The following is a 19,948-nucleotide window of genomic DNA, read 5'->3' on the forward strand; positions in this document are numbered from 1 at the left end:
TAGCATGCTATATGTTTTGTGTTTCATTTTTTTTATTTTTTTTTTTTTCAATTCTTCAGTCTACGGTTTTGTTTGGGTGCGAGAATTTCCTACCATATATCTTTTACCCAGCCCTAGCTCTTCAACAATTTCTTTTTTAAAAAGCCTGAAAATTGGCAAAGATATCTATGAAAGACAGAAATTTAAAACATCCACAAACAAGTAAACAAGTAAAATTATAATTTTGAATCCCTTAGATCAACTTCAAATAATCCTTGCTTTCAAACAGCTTGATCTTGGGATTTAGAATGTAAAAAGTATTGCCAGTTTTAAAGGCACTGTCAGAAAGAAATTTTTTAGACATCAAAAAATTGTTCCTATACCACTATATTTCATAAGAAGGTATAATGAAACTTAGTTCTTTGTACTAATTTTTCCATTCAAAATTGAAAAGTGTTTGTAACTGGTTAAACTGCCATAATTATAAAGCTTTAAATCTATCGACCAGTAAGTATGTATTCCACCCAGGTGTATTGGTCAAGACTGCAGGAAAATGTGTATTGCCACAGCAACCCGGGTTTGATTGCTGACTCGGGCATGTTTTTTTTTCTTGATTTGGCATGATTAAGATAGTTTAGAAACAAAGACTCGATCATGTTCTGATGTTTATAATATGATCAAACTTCAGTTTTTAAAAATACCATTTTTAAGCCAAAATCTGGAGGTCAATGCCTTTAAATTTGACCACATAATTACATTTTGTATATATTGCTAAAATACAAGGAAGTACTTGCCCACTATTAGCAACAAAAAACATGAGTTGATGTTGGCACATTTGTGCCATGTCACCGACAGTGTGTACGATTGTATAGTAAATGTTTTTAGCTCACCTGTCACAAAGTGACAAGGTGAGCTTTTGTGATCGCGCGGTGTCCGTCGTCCGTCGTCCGTCCGTGCGTCAGTGCGTCCGTGCGTCCGTGCGTCCGTAAACTTTTGCTTGTGACCACTCTAGAGGTCACATTTTTCATGGGATCTTTATGAAAGTTGGTCAGAATGTTCATCTTGATGATATCTAGGTCAAGTTCGAAACTGGGTCACGTGCCATCAAAAACTAGGTCAGTAGGTCTAAAAATAGAAAAACCTTGTGACCTCTCTAGAGGCCATATATTTCAAAAGATCTTCATGAAAATTGGTCAGAATGTTCACCTTGATAATATCTAGGTCAAGTTCGAAACTGGGTCACGTGGGGTCAAAAACTAGGTCAGTAGGTCTAAAAATAGAAAAACCTTGTGACCTCTCTAGAGGCCATATTTTTCATGAGATCTTCATGAATTTTGGTGAGAATGTTTATCTTGATGATATCTAGGTCAAGTTCGAAACTGGGTCACGTAGGGTCAAAAACTAGGTCATTAGGTCTAAAAATAGAAAAACCTTGTGACCTCTCTAGAGACCATATTTCTCAATGGATCTTCATGAAAATTGGTCAGAATGTTCATCTTGATGATATCTAGATGAAGTTCGAAACTGGGTCACGTGGGGTTAAAAACTAGGTCAGTAGATCTAAAAATAGAAAAACCTTGTGACCTCTCTAGAGGCCATATTTTTCATGAGATCTTCATGAATATTGGTCAGAATGTTCACCTTGATGATATCTAGGTCAGGTTCGAAACTGGGTCATGTGGGGTCAAAAACTAGGTCAGTAGATCTAAAAATAGAAAAACCTTGTGACCTCTCTAGAGGCCATATTTCTCAATGGATTTTCATGAAAATTGGTCAGAATGTTCATCTTGATGATATCTAGGTCAAATTCGAAACTGGGTCACGTGCGGTCAAAAACTAGGTCAGTAGGTCTAAAAATAGGAAAACCTTGTGACCTCTCTAGAGGCGATATTTTTCAATGGATCTTCATGAAAATTGGTCAGAATGTTTACCTTGAAGATATCTAGGTCAAGTTCGAAACTGGGTCACGTGGGTTTTAAAACTAGGTCAGTAGATCTAAAAATAGAAAAACCTTGTGACCTCTCTAGAGGCCATATATTTCATGAGATCTTCATGAATATTGGTCAGAATGTTCATCTTGATGATATCTAATTCAAGTTCGAAACTGGGTCACGTGGGGTCAAAAACTAGGTCAGTAGGTCTAAAAATAGAAAAAACCTTGTGACCTCTCTAGAGGCCATATTTCTCAATGGATCTTCATGAAAATTGGTGAGAATGTTCAGCTTGATGATATCTAGGTCAGGTTCGTAACTGGGTCATGTGCGGTCAAAAACTAGGTCAGTAGGTCGAAAAATAGAAAAACCTTGTGACCTCTCTAGAGGCCATATTTTTCACGAGATCTTCATGAAAATTGGTGAGAATGTTCACCTTGATGATATCTAGGTCAAGTTTAAAAGTGGGTCACGTGCCTTCAAAAACTAGGTCATTAGGTCAAATAATAGAAAAACGTTGTGACCTCTCTAGAGGCCATATTTTTCAATAGATCTTCATGAAAATTGGTCAGAATTTTTTATCTTGATGATATCTAGGTCACATGTGCTCAAAAACTAGGTCACTATGTCAAATAATAGAAATAACGACGTCATACTCAGTTGAACACTGGGTCATGTGGGGATAGGTGAGCGATTCAGGACCATCATGGTCCTCTTGTTTGTTATGTCTCAATGCTTGAAGTTACAATTAAGGTTGTATCTTGAGAATATCTTGTTTCACAATAGTGTTTTCATTGTACTTTTCAATATGAAGGTCATCGGGTACTTCACTTGAGGAGCATACATCAGTTCTGTTGATAGAGGAAGTGATGCTGAATGTAATATAACTCGCCTGCTTAGCTCAGTAAGGGAGAGCGCAGATCTAAGGATTGCTGGGTCAAGAATTTGATCCTTAGGCGGGGTGTATGATCTCAGTAACTATTTGATAAAAGACATTGTGTCAGAAATCATTCTTCCTCCACCTCTGACTCATGTGGGGAAGTTGGCACTTATTTAATTATGGAAAACAGGTTTGTACTGGTATAGAATCCAGGAACGCTGTTTAGGTTAACTGCCTGCTGTTACATAACTAAAATACTGTTGAGAATTAAATGGTGTTAAACCCAAAACAAACAAAGCATAAACTTTTAGAAGTTTAGAAATTCAGATCATAACAGACTTTAATAATAATTTTATTAGTGGTGCCAGGTTTTATTTACACACTTTGAGTGCAGCATTTTATATCATCTAGCTTAATAATTTTATTCATACAAAGGTCTCGGACAACTGATAATGTTCCCATGCTCTGGATTTAACATTTTGATGAAGAAATTCCATACTCAGAGCAAACTTTTACCTAGTGTAATTTTCGGCAGTGTCTCACTGCCTTCTTCAGCACTGACTGACCGGTGTTATGGTAGGTCATGTGACATAGAAAGGTCACGTGATCGGAGGAGAGGTTCATAGACCCCTCTAGTTTTAGAGATAAAACAGCGGAGACCATCGCTCAACCGAGACGAGGGCCTGGAGCTCCCCCCGCCCCCCGGTCTACGGACCTCTCCTCCGATCACGTGACCTTCCTACGTCACGTGACCTACCATAACACCGGTCAGTCAGTGCTGAAGAGCTGAAGAAGGCAGTGAGACACTGCCTTCATAAAAAGGTCTCAAGAGTTTTAATTTGTCATAAAACTCTGCACAGTGTCATAACTTTGTAAATTATTGCATTAATAATTTATTTTGGTACTTGTCTGGGGATATGTTTTCGTAAAAGATGTACAATTAACCTTTAGTCTGCTAGTGGCAAGTTATTTTGCCTTTGCAACCAGTGCAGACCAAGAGCAGCCTGTACAGGCTGATCTTAGTCAGCACTGTTTGCTATTCAGTCAGTAAATTTTCAGTGAACACCCCTTTGAATAATAAGAGGTACTGTCCAAGTTGAATGATGGACCATATAGCATCTGCTTATTGAAAAAAAAATGTTTTATTTTCATTGGTTGTAAACTTTTTACAGTTCCAGTCCAAAGAAGTGGGTTCCGGAACAACAAATAAAAGAAGACATGAGTAGTCAAAATCTTACACCAGGCATGGCGTCGTTTCCAGCCCCAGGGTCACAGCAGAGAATATCAACAGAATCTCAGGGAGGTCGTAATAAGGTATGTCTGGGATTATAGTTGCCAGAAAGAAAAGTGTGTTTGTTTAACTCGGTTACTTGACATCCAAATAATATGGTAGGTAGGTAGGTATTTTTTAGCTCGACTATTTGAAGAATAAGGAGAGCTATCCTACTCGCCACTGCATCGGTGTCGGCGTCAGCGTCACACCTTGGTCAAGTACTTTGTACCAATAACTGACTTTAGTGACAAGCCTGTTGAATAGTTGGGCGTTACAGCCCTCTGACAGTTATATTGTTCTGGCTTTGTATTGAGAAGTATACTAGAGTTATGGAGCTGAAATGTTAATAATTAAGGAGTGCAATATTATTCTTCGAATGAACTTTACTAATATCTTTGCATCACTTACTGTGAATTCATTAATTTTTGCGGGGGACTGACTGATTTTCTAGGATTTTGCAGTTGAGTCAATCCATAAAAGTTAATGCCAAGTGGAGCAGAGAAGTTCCTATTCCAAAACCTCAAAATTTTACGCCAACGGAACTCCATGATTTCACAGCACACATCTACATTGCACTGTTATCAGTAGAATATTTAAAGATTATTAGCTTTGTATCAGGAAATATGAATGAGTTCTGCAGCGGATATATTGCGCGACTTTCTTCTGCTAAATAACGAGTGCATATTTCCCGATGCAAAGATAATAACCTTTTTATTACATATGTTTTAACAGGTATAAATGTAATGTAAACATTATGAAGGACATCGGACATTATGCTAGGGATTTTGCCCTAAGTTCAATGCTATTTCTTGACTTCAGTAGCTGATAGTTTCATATAACAGCTTCAAATACTGATAAATGAGTTATATTCCAATCGAACTGTCACAAAAAATAGTTTTATTTTATACTCGTTTTCTTGAAATTCGAACAGTTTGTAACTAAGGGTCATATTTTTGAAAAATTTAAAATGTGTATTTTTAGTTAAAATAAGCATTGATATTTAAGGTATGTCTACTATGAAATATTTTAACACAATAAATAAACTGATATCATGCAGATTATCAGTTTTATTGACATTTTTGAAAATAAACGAAACAGAAAAAATAAAAGTGGAACAAAACCTTTGGTCCCTAACTGTACTTCAGTTATTTCCACCCGAGTGCCCATGATAACACTGATGCATTGATCATATCCTATTGTTTGTTTTCTATACATCTATTGCTATACTGTATTTATACACATGTACTAATCCACCGACAATTTTTGACAGTGACGTCATCTTGTCAACAAACTATAAATACCCAAGGTATATCCCCAAACAGATGTATTCTTATAATAGATAGAAAAATGTCCTTATCATATGAGAAACTCTAAGTGAAGTACGGCCCAATGGATGCGTTGGCTACTTCTCACGCAGGTGATGTAAGTTCGAGACCAGTGGTAGACGAGGTATATTTTATGTATTTTTGTAGCAAAAACATATATTGTTTAAAAGACCAGTTACATTTGCTTTGCTTAATTTGGAAAATTGTTGTTTTTATATGTTTTCCTTGTTAGTTTTATTTTTAAAATCGCCAATCATTTATTTTATTATGAAGTATACCAAATGTTAATGCAACATATGCCTGTCTCACAGTCAGTCCATTGTGTTAGAATAGATATTGCTTTTGTCCTTATTCTCCAAAGGCTCGTAAGAGTTAAAAACGTGTTCATAGCCATTTTAGTTATTTTATGTGGAGTGAAATGGCGGACGTTTTCTACACAATTCTGTACGCATAATTCATGAAGCACTAGACAATCAAGATAACTATATAGTTGAATAAGAAAATACCGTGCGGAAAAAAAGTTCCGCCGACCGGATTCGAACTCGGTACCTTTCGGTTACTACGACAATGCCGTTATCCCCTGGGCTACGTATCCATGCGGGCTATAGGTAAAGAAACATAATGATAATCCAGTATAATATAAGGTAAACATTGGAAAGTAAACACAATATGACGTCACTGTCAGGTATCACTGGTCGGATAGTACAATACTGACCGGGCATTATGTGGAGGATTATTATTGAATACTAGTACATGCAGTGGTGTAGCTGGCCATACATTGGCGTAGTTGGCCTTTTTCAGTTGAAACAGAGGGGTGCTGGAGACTGCCTATTCCACTGCGGGTTCAGGGATGCCTTACTTTTAGCATTTTATATCAGTGGAACAGAACTTCACTAGCTAGTATCAACATTTATATAGATATTCTTGGGGTGTCTGTGTTAGTTCTTTGAGGTCCTTACTAGTATTTCGGTTGGCATCGAAATAAGTTTCAGACGTGTGGGCGAACTGATGTTAATTCTGGGGGTGTCAGTGTTAGTTATGGGCGATTCAGTATTAGTTCTATGGGTGTCAGTGTAAGTTCTGGAAGCAACTAGGTTAGTTAATGAGATGGTGTCTGGTGTAGTTCTGTTAGGGTATAGGATCGAATAAAAGCAAATGTTGCTCTTAAAATGCATTCTAGACTCGCTTCAAATGTCAAGTGTCCTACAAAAGGTAAAAATATTGAACATAAGTGGCACTATTCCCAAAGAAGTTCGTCTGTATTTCTTTGTCATGTTTTCGTTGAAGACACATATGTAATATGTCGAAGCCACTTGCTTGGTTCTTGACTTACGGCAGTTGCAGTTGTCTCAGTCCTGATAACACTCAATCGACGGACTTAGACTGTCAAGAGGTAACAGATCTGATTGAAAAATTCATAAGATATACTTATAAGGATCTGTCTGCTTTCTAGCTTCACTTTCTATGTCCCCTATTTATTTAGTTTATTGTTTCCTGTGCTTGAAATATTTACAAAAATAAATAAAGCTGTAGATATGTAAGGTTTAGGAAACACATGCAATAAGTGTCAAATATTTATGTAGAAATTTATTTGCTGACACCCTGTACATAGCTTTTTTCAATTTTAAACACTTTCCCACCTGTGACCAAGTGCCATTTTTGCAGCATACGTATATAATAATTATTTACAAAGGCATGTGAACTATTTTGTTGCGTCACTGGGGGGAAAGATGTTTAAAACGTAAAAATGATTTATGTTCATATTTCAGTAGAAAAGAGAATGAGAAATGTCTACAAAGTCTTCTTTTTTGTTCATAAACTTGTAAAATGAAGTCGCATTTATCAAGAAATGGTCTTCAACTATTGAATAGGAAAATGTCCGAGGTCCTTTGTTCAATAGCCTGAATAAGATTGACAATACTGAACTAAATAAAAAGAGTGAATGCAACGACACAGTCATCAGATTACGTCACACACTCGATATGAAATTCAGGCGTCAGTGTATGGAAAAATTTGACGTTTCTGGTACCAATGTAACTCAACAGGGAATAGAAAGACTAGTATGTAAAAAAATTCTTTATTGAGCCAGGGTGACAGTGAAAATATTGCCATTTATAAAATTTTTAATGCAACAGCACAAACATTATGTCTCAAATGACATCACATACATGATATGAAATCAGCATGTCAATATAAAAAATATTGATGTATCAGGTTCTATTGAAAGTATACTGATATTGAAAATACATATGCAGTATGGGTTATATGATATTGTACCAAAGACTTTCATTTGATTACCATAATCCAATTCTTTTTGCAGTACCAGATTAGCCTATGTCTGGCTCCCTTTTGAACATTTCAAAGTTATGGGACTTCTGTCTTGAACTACTGAAATCTCTACAATATTCTTGCTATGATATTTTATGGTAAATGTGTGGTGACTTCAAGTCCCAGATACTTCAAATCACTTGCCCGTCACAGATTCGGGTTTAAGCCCTTGGCATTGAAATATTCATGTGAGGAAGCCTTCCAGCTGGCTTACAAAATGTCAGTAGTTCTACTCAGGTGCCAGCTTGTGATGAAATAATGCACTGAGGGAACCTGGGGTCTTCCTTCACTGTCTAAAGATGGAAAGTCGCCATATAAGCTATAATTGTATCAGTGTGACGTTAAAACCAACAAAAGTCCTAGATTCTTCAGCATTTTTGTCTGAAATTAAGCATGTTACTCTAATTTCTTTTATAAAGCAACCATTGAAAATTTTCAGATTTTTTTTTTGTGTTTACTTATTGTACCCCCCGACAACAAAGTTGTAAGGGGGGGGGGGGTATACTGGTTTCAGGTTGTCTGTCTGTCTGTCCGTCTGTCCGTAGACGCAATCTTGTGCGCACCATCTCTCCTTATCCCCTTGACAGAATTTAATGAAACTTCACACAAGTGATCAGTACCAACAGTAGTTGTGCATGGGGCATGTTAGGTTCTTTTAGAAAAAAAATTTGCAGAGTTGTGGGACTTTGTTTTTTTGTTACTATACTATATACATAGACACAATCTTGTGCGCACCATCTCTCCTCATCCCCTTGACACAATTTAATGAAACTTCACACAAGTGATCAGTAACAACAGTAGTTGTGCATGGGGCATGTTAGGTTCTTTCAGAAAAAAAATTTGCAGAGTTATGGGACTTTGTTTTTTTGTTACTATACTATATACATAGACACAATCTTGTGCGCACCATCTCTCCTCATCCTCTTGACACAATTTAATGAAACTTCACACAAGTGATCAGTAACAACAGTAGTTGTGCATGGGGCATGTTAGGTTCTTTCAGAAAAAAAATTTGCAGAGTTATTGGACTTTGTTTTTTTGTTACTATACTATATACATAGACACAATCCTGTGCGCACCATCTCTCCTCATCCTCTTGACACAATTTAATGAAACTTCACACAAGTGATCAGTAACAACAGTAGTTGTGCATGGGGCATGTTAGGTTCTTTCAGCGACAAAAATTGCAGAGTTATGGGACTTTGTTTCTTGTTAACATACTATGTACATACAGTCTGCATATGCAATTTTGTGCCTGCCTAATCTACCAAACCCTTGCACACAATTTAATTAAACTTCACACAAGTGATCAGTACCAACCCTAGTTGTGCATGGTGCATGTTACATTCTTTTAGATAAATATTCTGCATAGTTATGGGACTTTGTTTTTTGTTACTTTACTGTATACATACAGTCTATATATACAAACAGTCCACATAATTATGCAGTCTTGTGTGCGTCAAATTGCAATGTACTGTGTCAGTGCATGCGGTGGGGTACATTCATCACCTTTAGTGATAGCTCTAGTTTATCTTCAGCCGAAAGAACAAATGAGTGAAATGCTGTTGAATCGAAATCCAGCAAACACAGTTAGTTTGTGATAACCTTAATTAGGTTTCTGTATTCAGATTGATGGCACAAGTTCCAATCTGTGATGGAATGAAACTGGCTTGATTAGTGCAAAGATGACATTCAGCTGTCACATGATGTCATTGACGGAAGAAAATTGTGCAGGCAATTTCCTGATCTTGCCATTTCAGATATTGATGATATATTCTTTCCCATTTTGCTGTTGTTAAAACACATTTAGAGTGTAGAATAGCGTTCAACTTAAGTAATTGTGTTAATATACAAAAGACCTCCATTTAATTTTATAACCAATTTGCCATGTATAATTTGGAAACAGTGGTGTTTTGTTGCTAATTCATATATTATGACCTCCTACTTCAAGTTCTAGGATCTGTAGCACTTGCCCCTCACCTTTGTGTGTTCAGGTGGTAGGTCAAATGAGCAGGTGAGGAAGTTCTATGGTTCTACATGTTGCTTGCCAGTACCAGAAATGTATTAAGGCACAGAGTGGCACTTTTGGTCTTCCTCCACCAGGGCTGCCATTAATTACTGGAGAAGAAGGTGGACGTTCCTGAGTATAGGGATGTTGGGGTGTCTCCATTTCAGAGTTTTATTTGCTACAGGAAAAGTAGACAGGCTTCAGACCACTAAAGCAGAGGGGATATCCCCAGCCCTCAGCACTTATTGAAACCCCTGCTCCACTATTAAAATGTTGAAAGTGGCCATATGACATAAATTGTTTTGGTGCAAGTTAAGACCCTGCAAAACAAAACAAAATTTAAGACCTCTTAACTTTAGGATTTGAGGATTTACTGACCTTCAGGCATTCCTGCAAATGCCATCCTTACATAAAACAACATTTTGACATTATAATTGCCAATGTGGTGGAAAGAAGCCAACTGTTTACTATTTTCCTCCAGTTTGGTGTGGGGCAGGGAGGGGCTTATCAGACTAATTGATTTTTTTCCCCTCTTAGTTGATTTTCCCCCTGAGTTGTACCTGTACTGTATCTAATTTTCTCTCCAAAAGTGTACTACTGTGCTGATATTAAAATCAGAATATTTATTAGCTTTAAAAGAGTGAAATACTATTGAAAACAATACTTCTTACATGCCAGTTGTGTAAATTTTGTGATTTATTATGTGATGGCACGTCAGTCTGTCAGTCATAATTTGTGTCCGGAGCAAAACTTAAATGCCATTCATGTTATTGACTTTAAACTTTGCATATAAGTAGGCAGCAATTAACCAATATGTAAAGGTGCAAAAAATGGGGTCAGTAGGTCAAAAGTCGAGGAATCAAATGGACCGCAAATGTCAAACCTCCAAGTCCAGAGAATCAGTGGTTGGAGGAGAGGAATAGGAGTGCAAAAATGGGGTCAGTAGGTCAAAGGTCAAGGTTGCAAATTGACTTCAAATGTCAATCCTCTCTGTCGTATTTCATGTCCAGAGAATTAGTGGTAGGTGGAATATGACTGAGCTCAGAAGAAAAAAAAAACACAATCTGTCAGATTTATAAGGGGGAAACGAAATGGGCTGCTGCAATGGTAACAGCTGGTTTGCTTGTTTTATATGAATTAATTCACAGTCACTGTACTTTTCGTTATTGAGTGTCTTTTTTGTCAGTAGGTACATAGAACTGTTATTGCAGTTTGTCCTAATGATGACAAGATTTGTCATTGCTAGCAGAAAAATGTTGTTAAAAACAGAGACAAAATTGAGCTATTGATTGCTCAGTTTGCTGTAAGATCAGGTATTGTGATATAGGAAACAATGTTTACTTCCCTGTTGTCACTGTGACATTGATTATCTGAGAAGTTGACTCTGAGAAAGAAGTTATCTGTTTTTTGCATGTGATATTATTGAATTGGAGATAAAGCTGCCTTTATATATCTACCTAATATATCTGTATATCTGTCCAAGATAATGTAATAAGCCTTTTGTTCAACATGGTTTCTTTCATGTCTATTTACTGTTCTTTTAGATGAATTCATGTTACTTTAGCTCTGATTATTTGTTATTTTGGATGAAATGGTTACTTTGATGCTGATTTTCTGCTCTTTTAGATGGTATGGTTATACTTTGGTGTTTAGAGTATACTGTTTAGTTTTGGGTGAAGTGGCTACACAGGCGCTCAGATTTTCTGCTCTTTTGATGAAATTGTTGCTTTGGTGTCAAGTATAGGCTTTTTATATGCCCAAAGGAACATATTATGTTATACCCCCATTGTCCATCTGTCTGTCTGTCCATCCATCTGTTAGCAATTTTGTGTCTGCTCTGTAACTCTTGAACCCCTTGAAGGATTTCAAAGAAACTTGACACAAATATTCACCGCATCGAGACAATGTGCAGAGCATATGTTCTGGATGGCTCGCTTCAAGGTCAAGGTCGCACTTAGGGGTCAAAGGGCATATGACTTTGTTTTGTGTCCACTCTGTAACTCTTGAACTGCTTGAAAGATTTTAAAGAAACTTGGCACAAATGTTCACTATATTAAGACAACCTGCAAAGTGCATGTTTCGGGTGGCTTGCTTTAAGGTCAAGGTCACATTTAGGGGTCAAAGGTCATACTTGAACCCCATGAAGGATTTTGAAGAAACTTGACACGAGTGTTTACCACATTGAGAAAACTCGCAGAGCGCATGTTCTGGGTGCTTGCTTCAAGGTCAAGGTCACACTTAGGGGTCAAAGGTCATACCTTCGGGCATAAATTGCTCCGCATTGCGGTGCTCTTGTTATCCCCCGCTGATGAAATCGGGAGGCGGGTATTGAAATGGCGTTGTCCATCTGTCCGTCCGCAGCCATTTCTCAGTAACTAGCAGGTAGAATTTCATGAAACTTGAAGCAAATATGAACCAACATACTCCGATGATGCCCATCAAGTTTTTATTATTTTGATTGGTCAATTTCCCTTAGAGATATTGTCCTTGATTTAATGAAAAATCCGCATCTGCAGGCATTTCTCAGTAACAAGCTGGTAGAATTTCATGAAACTTGAAATAAATTTGAACCAACATACTTCGATGATGCCCGTCATTTTTTTTTTTATTGGTCAATTTTCCTTAGAGTTATTGCCCTTAAATTAACCAACCAATTGGTAGAATTTCATTAAACTTCTTTCATTCTTTTCCATGAACATTTATAATAAACATTTGAAGTTGTGTACCCACACCTGGTCACCACCTTGCCTTGGTCACATCCCCTCCCCCCAGTGGGCTCACAGTCAAGGTCACCATTACTAAGAACACATAAAAACAATTTGCTCATTTACTATGTTAGGATTAAATGAATCAGATCAAAGATAGGCTCTAGGAAACTCATATCATCAACAAGGTTAGGACTGTATGAGAGCATGAGGGGGTCAGAGTCAGGGCCATTATTACTAAAAATAGAAAAACCAGTGTCCCCTTAATCAAATGAAACTTTTGCTGTAGGTTTCAGACCAATGATAGGATTTGGTATTAGGCTTTCAGGCAACAGTGCAGAAGGTAACTATTTCTAAAAATAATTCGAAAAAGGTCTCTGCTTAATCAGAAAAGTGCCTCAAATGTTATATTTTTGGAATACAATGAAACAGCCCTTGCTTGAACATTGATGGCTAAAGCATCAGGACTGACTGTGGCAATTCATGTGGTCCTCGACCATTTTACTTATATTAACGATACTTGGATCGTTCAAAACCTTGGATAACTTCAACACTTTGCCCATTCCTTTACAGCTTCAAGAGATCGTTAAATGTAGTTTTCAGTACGAAAAACGTACCTGGTTTCCTTGGAATTTTCTCATTCTCTTGTTTATTCAGTCATTAGTTATAAGTTTTTGAACTTAAATAACATGTTTCTGAGATTCACAGCAATATTCAGTAAATGTTGTAACAGTTAATGACTTCTTTTAGTCAGATATGGTCTGTCAAAGGCATTAAAGATTTTTCTTTGCAAAACAATGATAGAATGAGGAAATTTCTGTCAACAGTATTGATGTTTCTGACAGTTTGTTATGTTGCTAATATAAACTAAATTAGTCAATGTTCATACACTTTCGCTTTGTTTTCTCAGTTTTGTTTCCTTTTTTAGCTCGCCAAAACTGAAAAAAAAAATTGTTTTGAAAGGAGTATAGCATCTGAGACTCCGATGAAATACTGTGAAATCATAAATTATCAGGGAGAATTAGGGAGTTATTTTGTGAATTTCATATTTGAGTCAATCGGCAAAATTTAATCCAAATCAACAAGTGAAATTCCAGTTCATCTCTGTTCAGGAGTTGAAATCTGATCATTCTTATCCCCATGCAATTGCTGTTTTGGCAGAAATCATGAAATTTCATGCCCATTGAATTTAATGATAATGAACACACAGGATTTTACAAAATATTTGTTTCTGGTTTTCACTTCTTTCATTTTTCTCTCGAAATTAAGATTATATTTTGTGTAAATTAAGGTGTAGAAATTTTTCAACCTAGATGTAAAGAAAGAAGGTTTATTAAAGGCTGATGATATTTTGTCATTTCCTCAAGGAGCAGAGGAAGTGGTCTAGTGGTGACACTGTCAGACTACAAAACCAAGAATTGTTAGTCTGACTCCCCGCTCCTCCCATGAAAATTACTAACATTTGGGTTCCATATATGGGTTCTTTACATCTGGCTTGCTAAAGAACCAGGGAAGCTTCTGGAATTGGAGCGACTTCTGTATGCTGCACTATCCTCTCACTATATTAACAGTCTTCACCACTAAGGCTACTCGGGTGGCATACGTACACACTGATTTCCTCAGATTTCTCCTAGTGGTTTGTCCCAAGACAACTTGAGGCTAGGTGACATTTGGATTTATATCTGTATCATATATTTGTATAGGTTCAGCTGAAACCTGGTCATTCTTTAATGGATTGGATCAGGCTGGGTAGAAGTGGTAAAGATTTGACTGGAGTTGGTGGCCGTAAAATAGAAGTTACGCCTGAAGAACTGAAGAAACACAACACAGGGAAGGATTGCTGGATTGCATTGAGAGGTATGCTATAACAAGATTATCATTTGAAGGGAAGGTTGCCTTCCTTGCTGAATAGTAAAGATCCCTTTCTTAGGGTACCTTCATTAATGTATGTTTGTGCCCACCCAGGGTTAGAATTCTTTCATATGATCAATATTATTAATAACAGTTGCATTTACTTGTAATCGGAATTTTCAGAAGTATTGAGTGCTTTTGATTACACTAAAAATGTGTTATGTATTACTTTTAATTACAATTATCGATAAGACTTTTGATATATTTACCTCCCTTGTAGGTCAGTTTGTGTTTGTATACTTTTGATTTTATTCAGAGTTTTTGAAGGAACTAAACATAAACTCTTTCCTGTAAATGCTGTTGCCCATAAATCTGTTTTATTTGTAGAAATTGACCTTTTTATTGATTAATCAGTTCCAGATGTGGATATATATAGAGGACATTTTGTCTGTTATATTGAATCATGGATTAGCACCATAATAGGAGTGGCAAAGCCACATGTGAAAACTTAATGGTGCGGAGCAATGATGTTGCTGATGTCCGTATGTCCTTTGTATGTCTCGAAATCTTGTGTGTCCATTAATTTTCCTCCCACAGTATTAGCTGATTTGTTTCAAATTTTAGCAAATGGACATACTTGATGTGCAGATGACCTTAAAGGAAGGAACTTTTGCTGTGACTATTTTTACCACAGTTATGACCCTTTGATATTTTGCTATATAGAATATAGAGAAAAAACTTATGTGTCCAACTCTTCCAACACTATTAGTCTGACTTATTTCAAACTTTCACAGGTGAACAAGCTTGATGTGCAGATGACCACTAAGGAAGGAACATTTGTAGTGACTATTTTTACCTCAGTTATTGCCTTTTGATAGTTTTGCTATAAAGAATATAAAGAAAAATCTTGTGTGTCCAATTCCTTCTACACTTTATGCCTGATTTGTTTCAAACTTTCACAAATGAACAAGCATAATGTGCAGATGATCATATAGAAAGGAACTTTTGCTGTGACTATTTTTACTGCAGTTATGGCCCTTTTTAGCTCACCTGTCACATAGTGACAAGGTGAGCTTTTGTGATCACCCTTTGTCCGTCATGTGTCCGTCCGTCCGTGCATCCGTCAACAATTTCTTGTCTGCACAATAGTGGTTTCATTTATGATTTTATTTTAACCAAACTTGCACACAACTTGTATCACCATAAGATCTTGGTTCCTTTCTTGAACTGGCCAGATCCCATAATGGGTTTCAGAGTTATGGCCCCTGAAAGGGCCAAAATCAGCTATTTTGACCTTGTCTGCACAATAGCAGCTTTATTTATGATTTGATTTTTACCAAACTGGCACACAACTTGTATCACTATAAGATCTTGGTTCCTTTTTTGAACTGGCCAGATTCCATTATGGGTTCCAGAGTTATGGCCCCTGAAAGGACCAGAATTAGCTATTTTGCCCTTGTCTGCACAATAGCAGCTTCATTTATGATTTGAATTTAATCAAACTTGCACAAAACTTGTGTTGCCATAAGATCTCAGTTCCTTTGTTGAACCGGCCAGATCCCCTAATGGGTTCAAGAGTTATGGCCCCTGAAAGGGCCAAAATTATCTATTTTGACCTTGTCTGCACAATAGCAACTTCATTTATGATTTGATTTTAACCAAACTTGCACACAACTTGTATCACCACAAGATCTTGGTTCTTTTTTTACACTGGCCAGATTCCATCATGGGTTCCAGAGTTATGGCCCCTTAAATGTCCAAAATTGGCTATTTTGGCTTTTGCAGCCATACAGAGACTTCATTTATGGTTTTATTTGATACAAACTTCCAAAATATCTTCAACAACAATAAATCTTGGATTCCATGACAAATCAGATCCAATCGTAGTTTCCAGAGTTATTTTATATCTGATTACGTCCCCTGATTGTAATCAAAATGGATTTATATCAGTAAGTACTTACAGGACTTATTTGAAATTTCATTATTGTCATTAGTTGGACCGAGCCAATGAGGGTAGATAACTATGGACTGATTTTATGTCAAATTACCTCCCTTTATTTCAAATTAAAATGGGTATATCTCCGTAACTAATGAAGATACTGATCTGAAATTTCATTTATGTCAACAGATTTATTCGGCAGATCCTTCTTTTGTTAACTTACAATAATTTTCTTTTGAAATACTTCCCTTTTACGTTACTATAAATAGCCTATTTTTAGTAACTTTTTTATTATTGGCCGTAGGGAAAAACCGAGACCACTTTTCTGTGGTACAACATGGATGGTACCTCCAATTTTTAGGTGTATTTTGACATATCTGTACCTCGTAAGAATTTTGTTTTTCTTTTTGGTTAAAATTCTTTCCTTTGTTGTTCCTGTCCTTTGGACTTAGATATTTTTTCTGAGGACCTTCTTGTCCTCAAGTGCAATGATAACAGGTGAGCGATATAGGGCCATCATGGCCCTCTTGTTATAGTTTTGCTATATAGAATATTGAGAAAAATCTTATGTCTCCAACTCTCCAAACACTATTGAAAAGATATGCTTGAAAGTTTCACAGATGAAGACCTTGAATGATCCTTAATAATGGACTTTTTTCTGTGGCTATTTTTAGCTCACCAGGTGAGCTATTATGACCAGTCATTGTCCGACGGTGTGCTCGTCCGTCATGCGTCGTCTGTCAACATTTGCTTTGTTAACACTCTAGAGGCCACATTTGTGACCAAATCTTTATGAAACTTGGTCAGAATGTTTGTCTTGATATCTCTAGGTCAAGTTCGAATCTGGGTCATGTTGGGTCAAAAACTAGGTCACCTGGTGGAATCTAAGGAAAGGTTTGTTTACGCTCTAGAGGCCACATTTATGACCCTATCTTCATGAAACTGGGTCATGTGGGGTCAAAAACTAGGTCACTAGGCTGGATCAAAGAAAAATCTTGTTAACACTCTAGAATCCACAGTTTAAGTATGAAACTCATGGGAATTGGTCAGAATGTTTGCCTTGATGACCTCTAGGTCAGGTTCAAATCTGGGTCATGTGGGTCAAAAACTAGGTCACCCTGTCAAATCAAAGGAAAAGCTTGTTAACACTCTGGAGGCCACATTTATGACCCTGTCTTCATGAAACTTGTTCAGAATGTTTGTTTTGATGATCACTAGATAAAATTCGAAACTGGGTCATGTGGGGTCAAAATCTAGGTCATTCAATCAAATCAAAGGAAATGCTTGTTAACACTCTAGAGGTCACATTTATGACCCTATCTTCATGAAACTTGGTCAGAATGTTGTCCTGATGACCTTTAGATCAGTTTTGTATCGTGATCATTTGGGGTCAAAAACTAGGACACCTAATCAAACCAAAGGAAAAGTTTGTTAACACTAGAGGCCACATTTATGATCCTATCTTCATGAAACTTGGTCAGAATGTTTATCTAAATGATCTCTAGGCCAAGCTTAAAACTGAGTCATGTGGGTTGAAAAACTAGGTCACTAGGCCAGTTCAAAGGAAAAGCTTGTTAACACTCTTGATGCCACATTTATGACCCTATCTTCATGAAACTTGGTCAGAATGTTTATCTTGATGATCCCTAGATCAAGTCCGAATCTGGGTCATGTGGGATCAAAAACTAGGTCACCCGCTCAAATCAAATGAAAAGCTTGTTTACATTCTAGAGGCCACATTTATGGCCCTATCTTCATGAAACTTGGTCAGAATGTTTATCTTGATGATCCCTAGATCAAGTTCGAATCTTGATCATGTGGGATCAAAAACTCAAGTCAAATGAAAAGCGTGTTAACACTCTTGAGGCCAGATTTATGATCCTATCTTCATGAAACTTGGTCAGAATGTTTGTCTTGATGATCTCTAGGTCATGTTTGAAACTGGATCATATGGGATCAAAAACTAGGTCAGTTGGCCAGATCAACTCTGGTGAGCAATATAGGGCCATCATGGCCCCCTTGTTTTGTAGAATTATGGCCCTACCTTAATTTTACAAAATAGGTAATAGTGAAGAAATTTGGTGTTCAACTCCTCATACACTTTTTGAAGGAATGAATTTAAAGTTGCTCAGATGCACAACCTTATCTTCAAACATTTAGTGAACATCCTTCATACGAAGATGGTCTCTACTAAAACTTTGCTAATTAGATGATGGCGCAGTATGTGTGGGAATCAGTGTCCAATGGACACAATTCTAGTTAATCCAAGGGGACCACCAAAATGTACAATAAACCCATAATCAAATTTGAACTTAAAACAATTAGTTTGAAGATTTGTTTTTGTCTTCTCTGGTTTCAGGAAAAGTGTACAATGTGACATCTTACCTTGATTTTCACCCTGGTGGTATAGATGAACTGATGAGAGGGGCAGGGAAAGATGCTACAGCTCTGTTTGATGAAGTAAGTAGATTTGTCACACTTAGGAGAGCTTATCATTATCGACATAGAGCTTGAATTTCATTTCCCTGGTCCCTCACTGCTCTTGGTTTGAAGCACTGTATGGGGTGTAGAATTTGTGTGGAAATGAGCAATCCCTCTGGCTAACAGGTTTGTGGTTCAATCCAGGCTCCTGCCAGTGCTTGAAACTGTGCAGGGTCTTCCTATGCCATTTAAAACTTGGAAGTCATACAGCTGGGTTTTGGTAGGTCGGTGGTTTTACCCAGAGGTATAAAAGATATATACTGTTGTTAGCCACACATTAAAAAATTGATTTCAGTTAAGTTAGAAAAAATATAGATGTGTAAATGTGCATTAAATCAACTTAGATAACATGGCTGTATGCATTTAACTAGACTATTTAAAAAGTTAGGAGAGCTTAATCGGCCTTGGCATTGCCTTTGCACCTAGGTAAATTTTCGCAAGTTTTTTAATCCCCCGCCGTGGCGGAGGGATTATAGGAATGGTCTGCGTCCGTCCTTCCGTCCGTCCGTCCGTCCGTCCTTCCGTCTGTCCTTCCATCCGTAACACTTTCGTGTCCGCTCCATATCTCCTGAACCCCTTGAAGGATTTTCATCAAACTTGGGTCAAATGATCACCTCATCAAGACGATGTGCAGAACCCATGAGTCAGCCTTGTCGGTTCAAGGTCAAGGTCACAACTCAAGGTCAAAGTTTTGAGCCTGCCATTTTGTGTCCGCTCTATATCTCCTAAACCCCTTGAAGGAATTTTATAAAACTTGGGTCAAATGATCACCTCACCAAGATAATGTGCAGAACCCATGAGTCAGCCATGCCAGCTCAAGGTCAAGGTCACAACTCAGGGTCAAAGGTTTTAGCCTTCCATTTTGTGTCTGCTCTATATCTCTTAAACCCCTTGAAGGAATTTTATAAAACTTGAGTCAAATGATCACCTCATCAAGACGATGTGCAGAACCCATGAGTCAGTCATGCCGGCTCAAGGTCAAGGTCATAACTTAGGGTCAAAGGTTTGAGCCTTCCATTTTGTGTCCGCTCTATATCTCGTAAACCCCTTGAAGGATTTTTATCAAACTTGGGTCAAACAATCACCTCATCAAGGCGATGTGCAGAACTTATGAGTCAGCCATATTGGCTCAAGGTCAAGGTCACAACTGAAGGTCAAAGGTTTGAGCCTTCCATTTCCTGTCCACTCTATATCTCCTAAACCCCTTGAAGGAATTTTATAAAACTTGGGTCAAATGATTACCTCATC

The 19,948-nt window shown here is 37.3% G+C and overlaps 1 protein-coding gene across 3 annotated transcripts in view; it reads left to right on the top strand.

The window, feature by feature from the left end:
- The window catches only part of LOC123552309 (cytochrome b5 reductase 4-like), a 76,896-nt gene that overhangs the window by 21,209 nt on the left and 35,739 nt on the right, over positions 1–19,948 (top strand). For all 3 annotated transcript variants that reach the window (XM_045341864.2, XM_053541814.1, XM_045341863.2), the window contains exons 3-5: positions 3,963–4,104; positions 14,133–14,286; positions 18,579–18,679. In XM_045341864.2, the coding sequence (XP_045197799.2) occupies positions 4,009–4,104; positions 14,133–14,286; positions 18,579–18,679 (351 nt within the window). In that variant the 5' untranslated portion in view covers positions 3,963–4,008. The remainder of the gene's footprint in view (positions 1–3,962; positions 4,105–14,132; positions 14,287–18,578; positions 18,680–19,948) is intronic.

Source organism: Mercenaria mercenaria, chromosome 4 (assembly GCF_021730395.1).
Source record: "Mercenaria mercenaria strain notata chromosome 4, MADL_Memer_1, whole genome shotgun sequence".
In the NCBI taxonomy this organism is placed as follows: domain Eukaryota; kingdom Metazoa; phylum Mollusca; class Bivalvia; order Venerida; family Veneridae; genus Mercenaria; species Mercenaria mercenaria.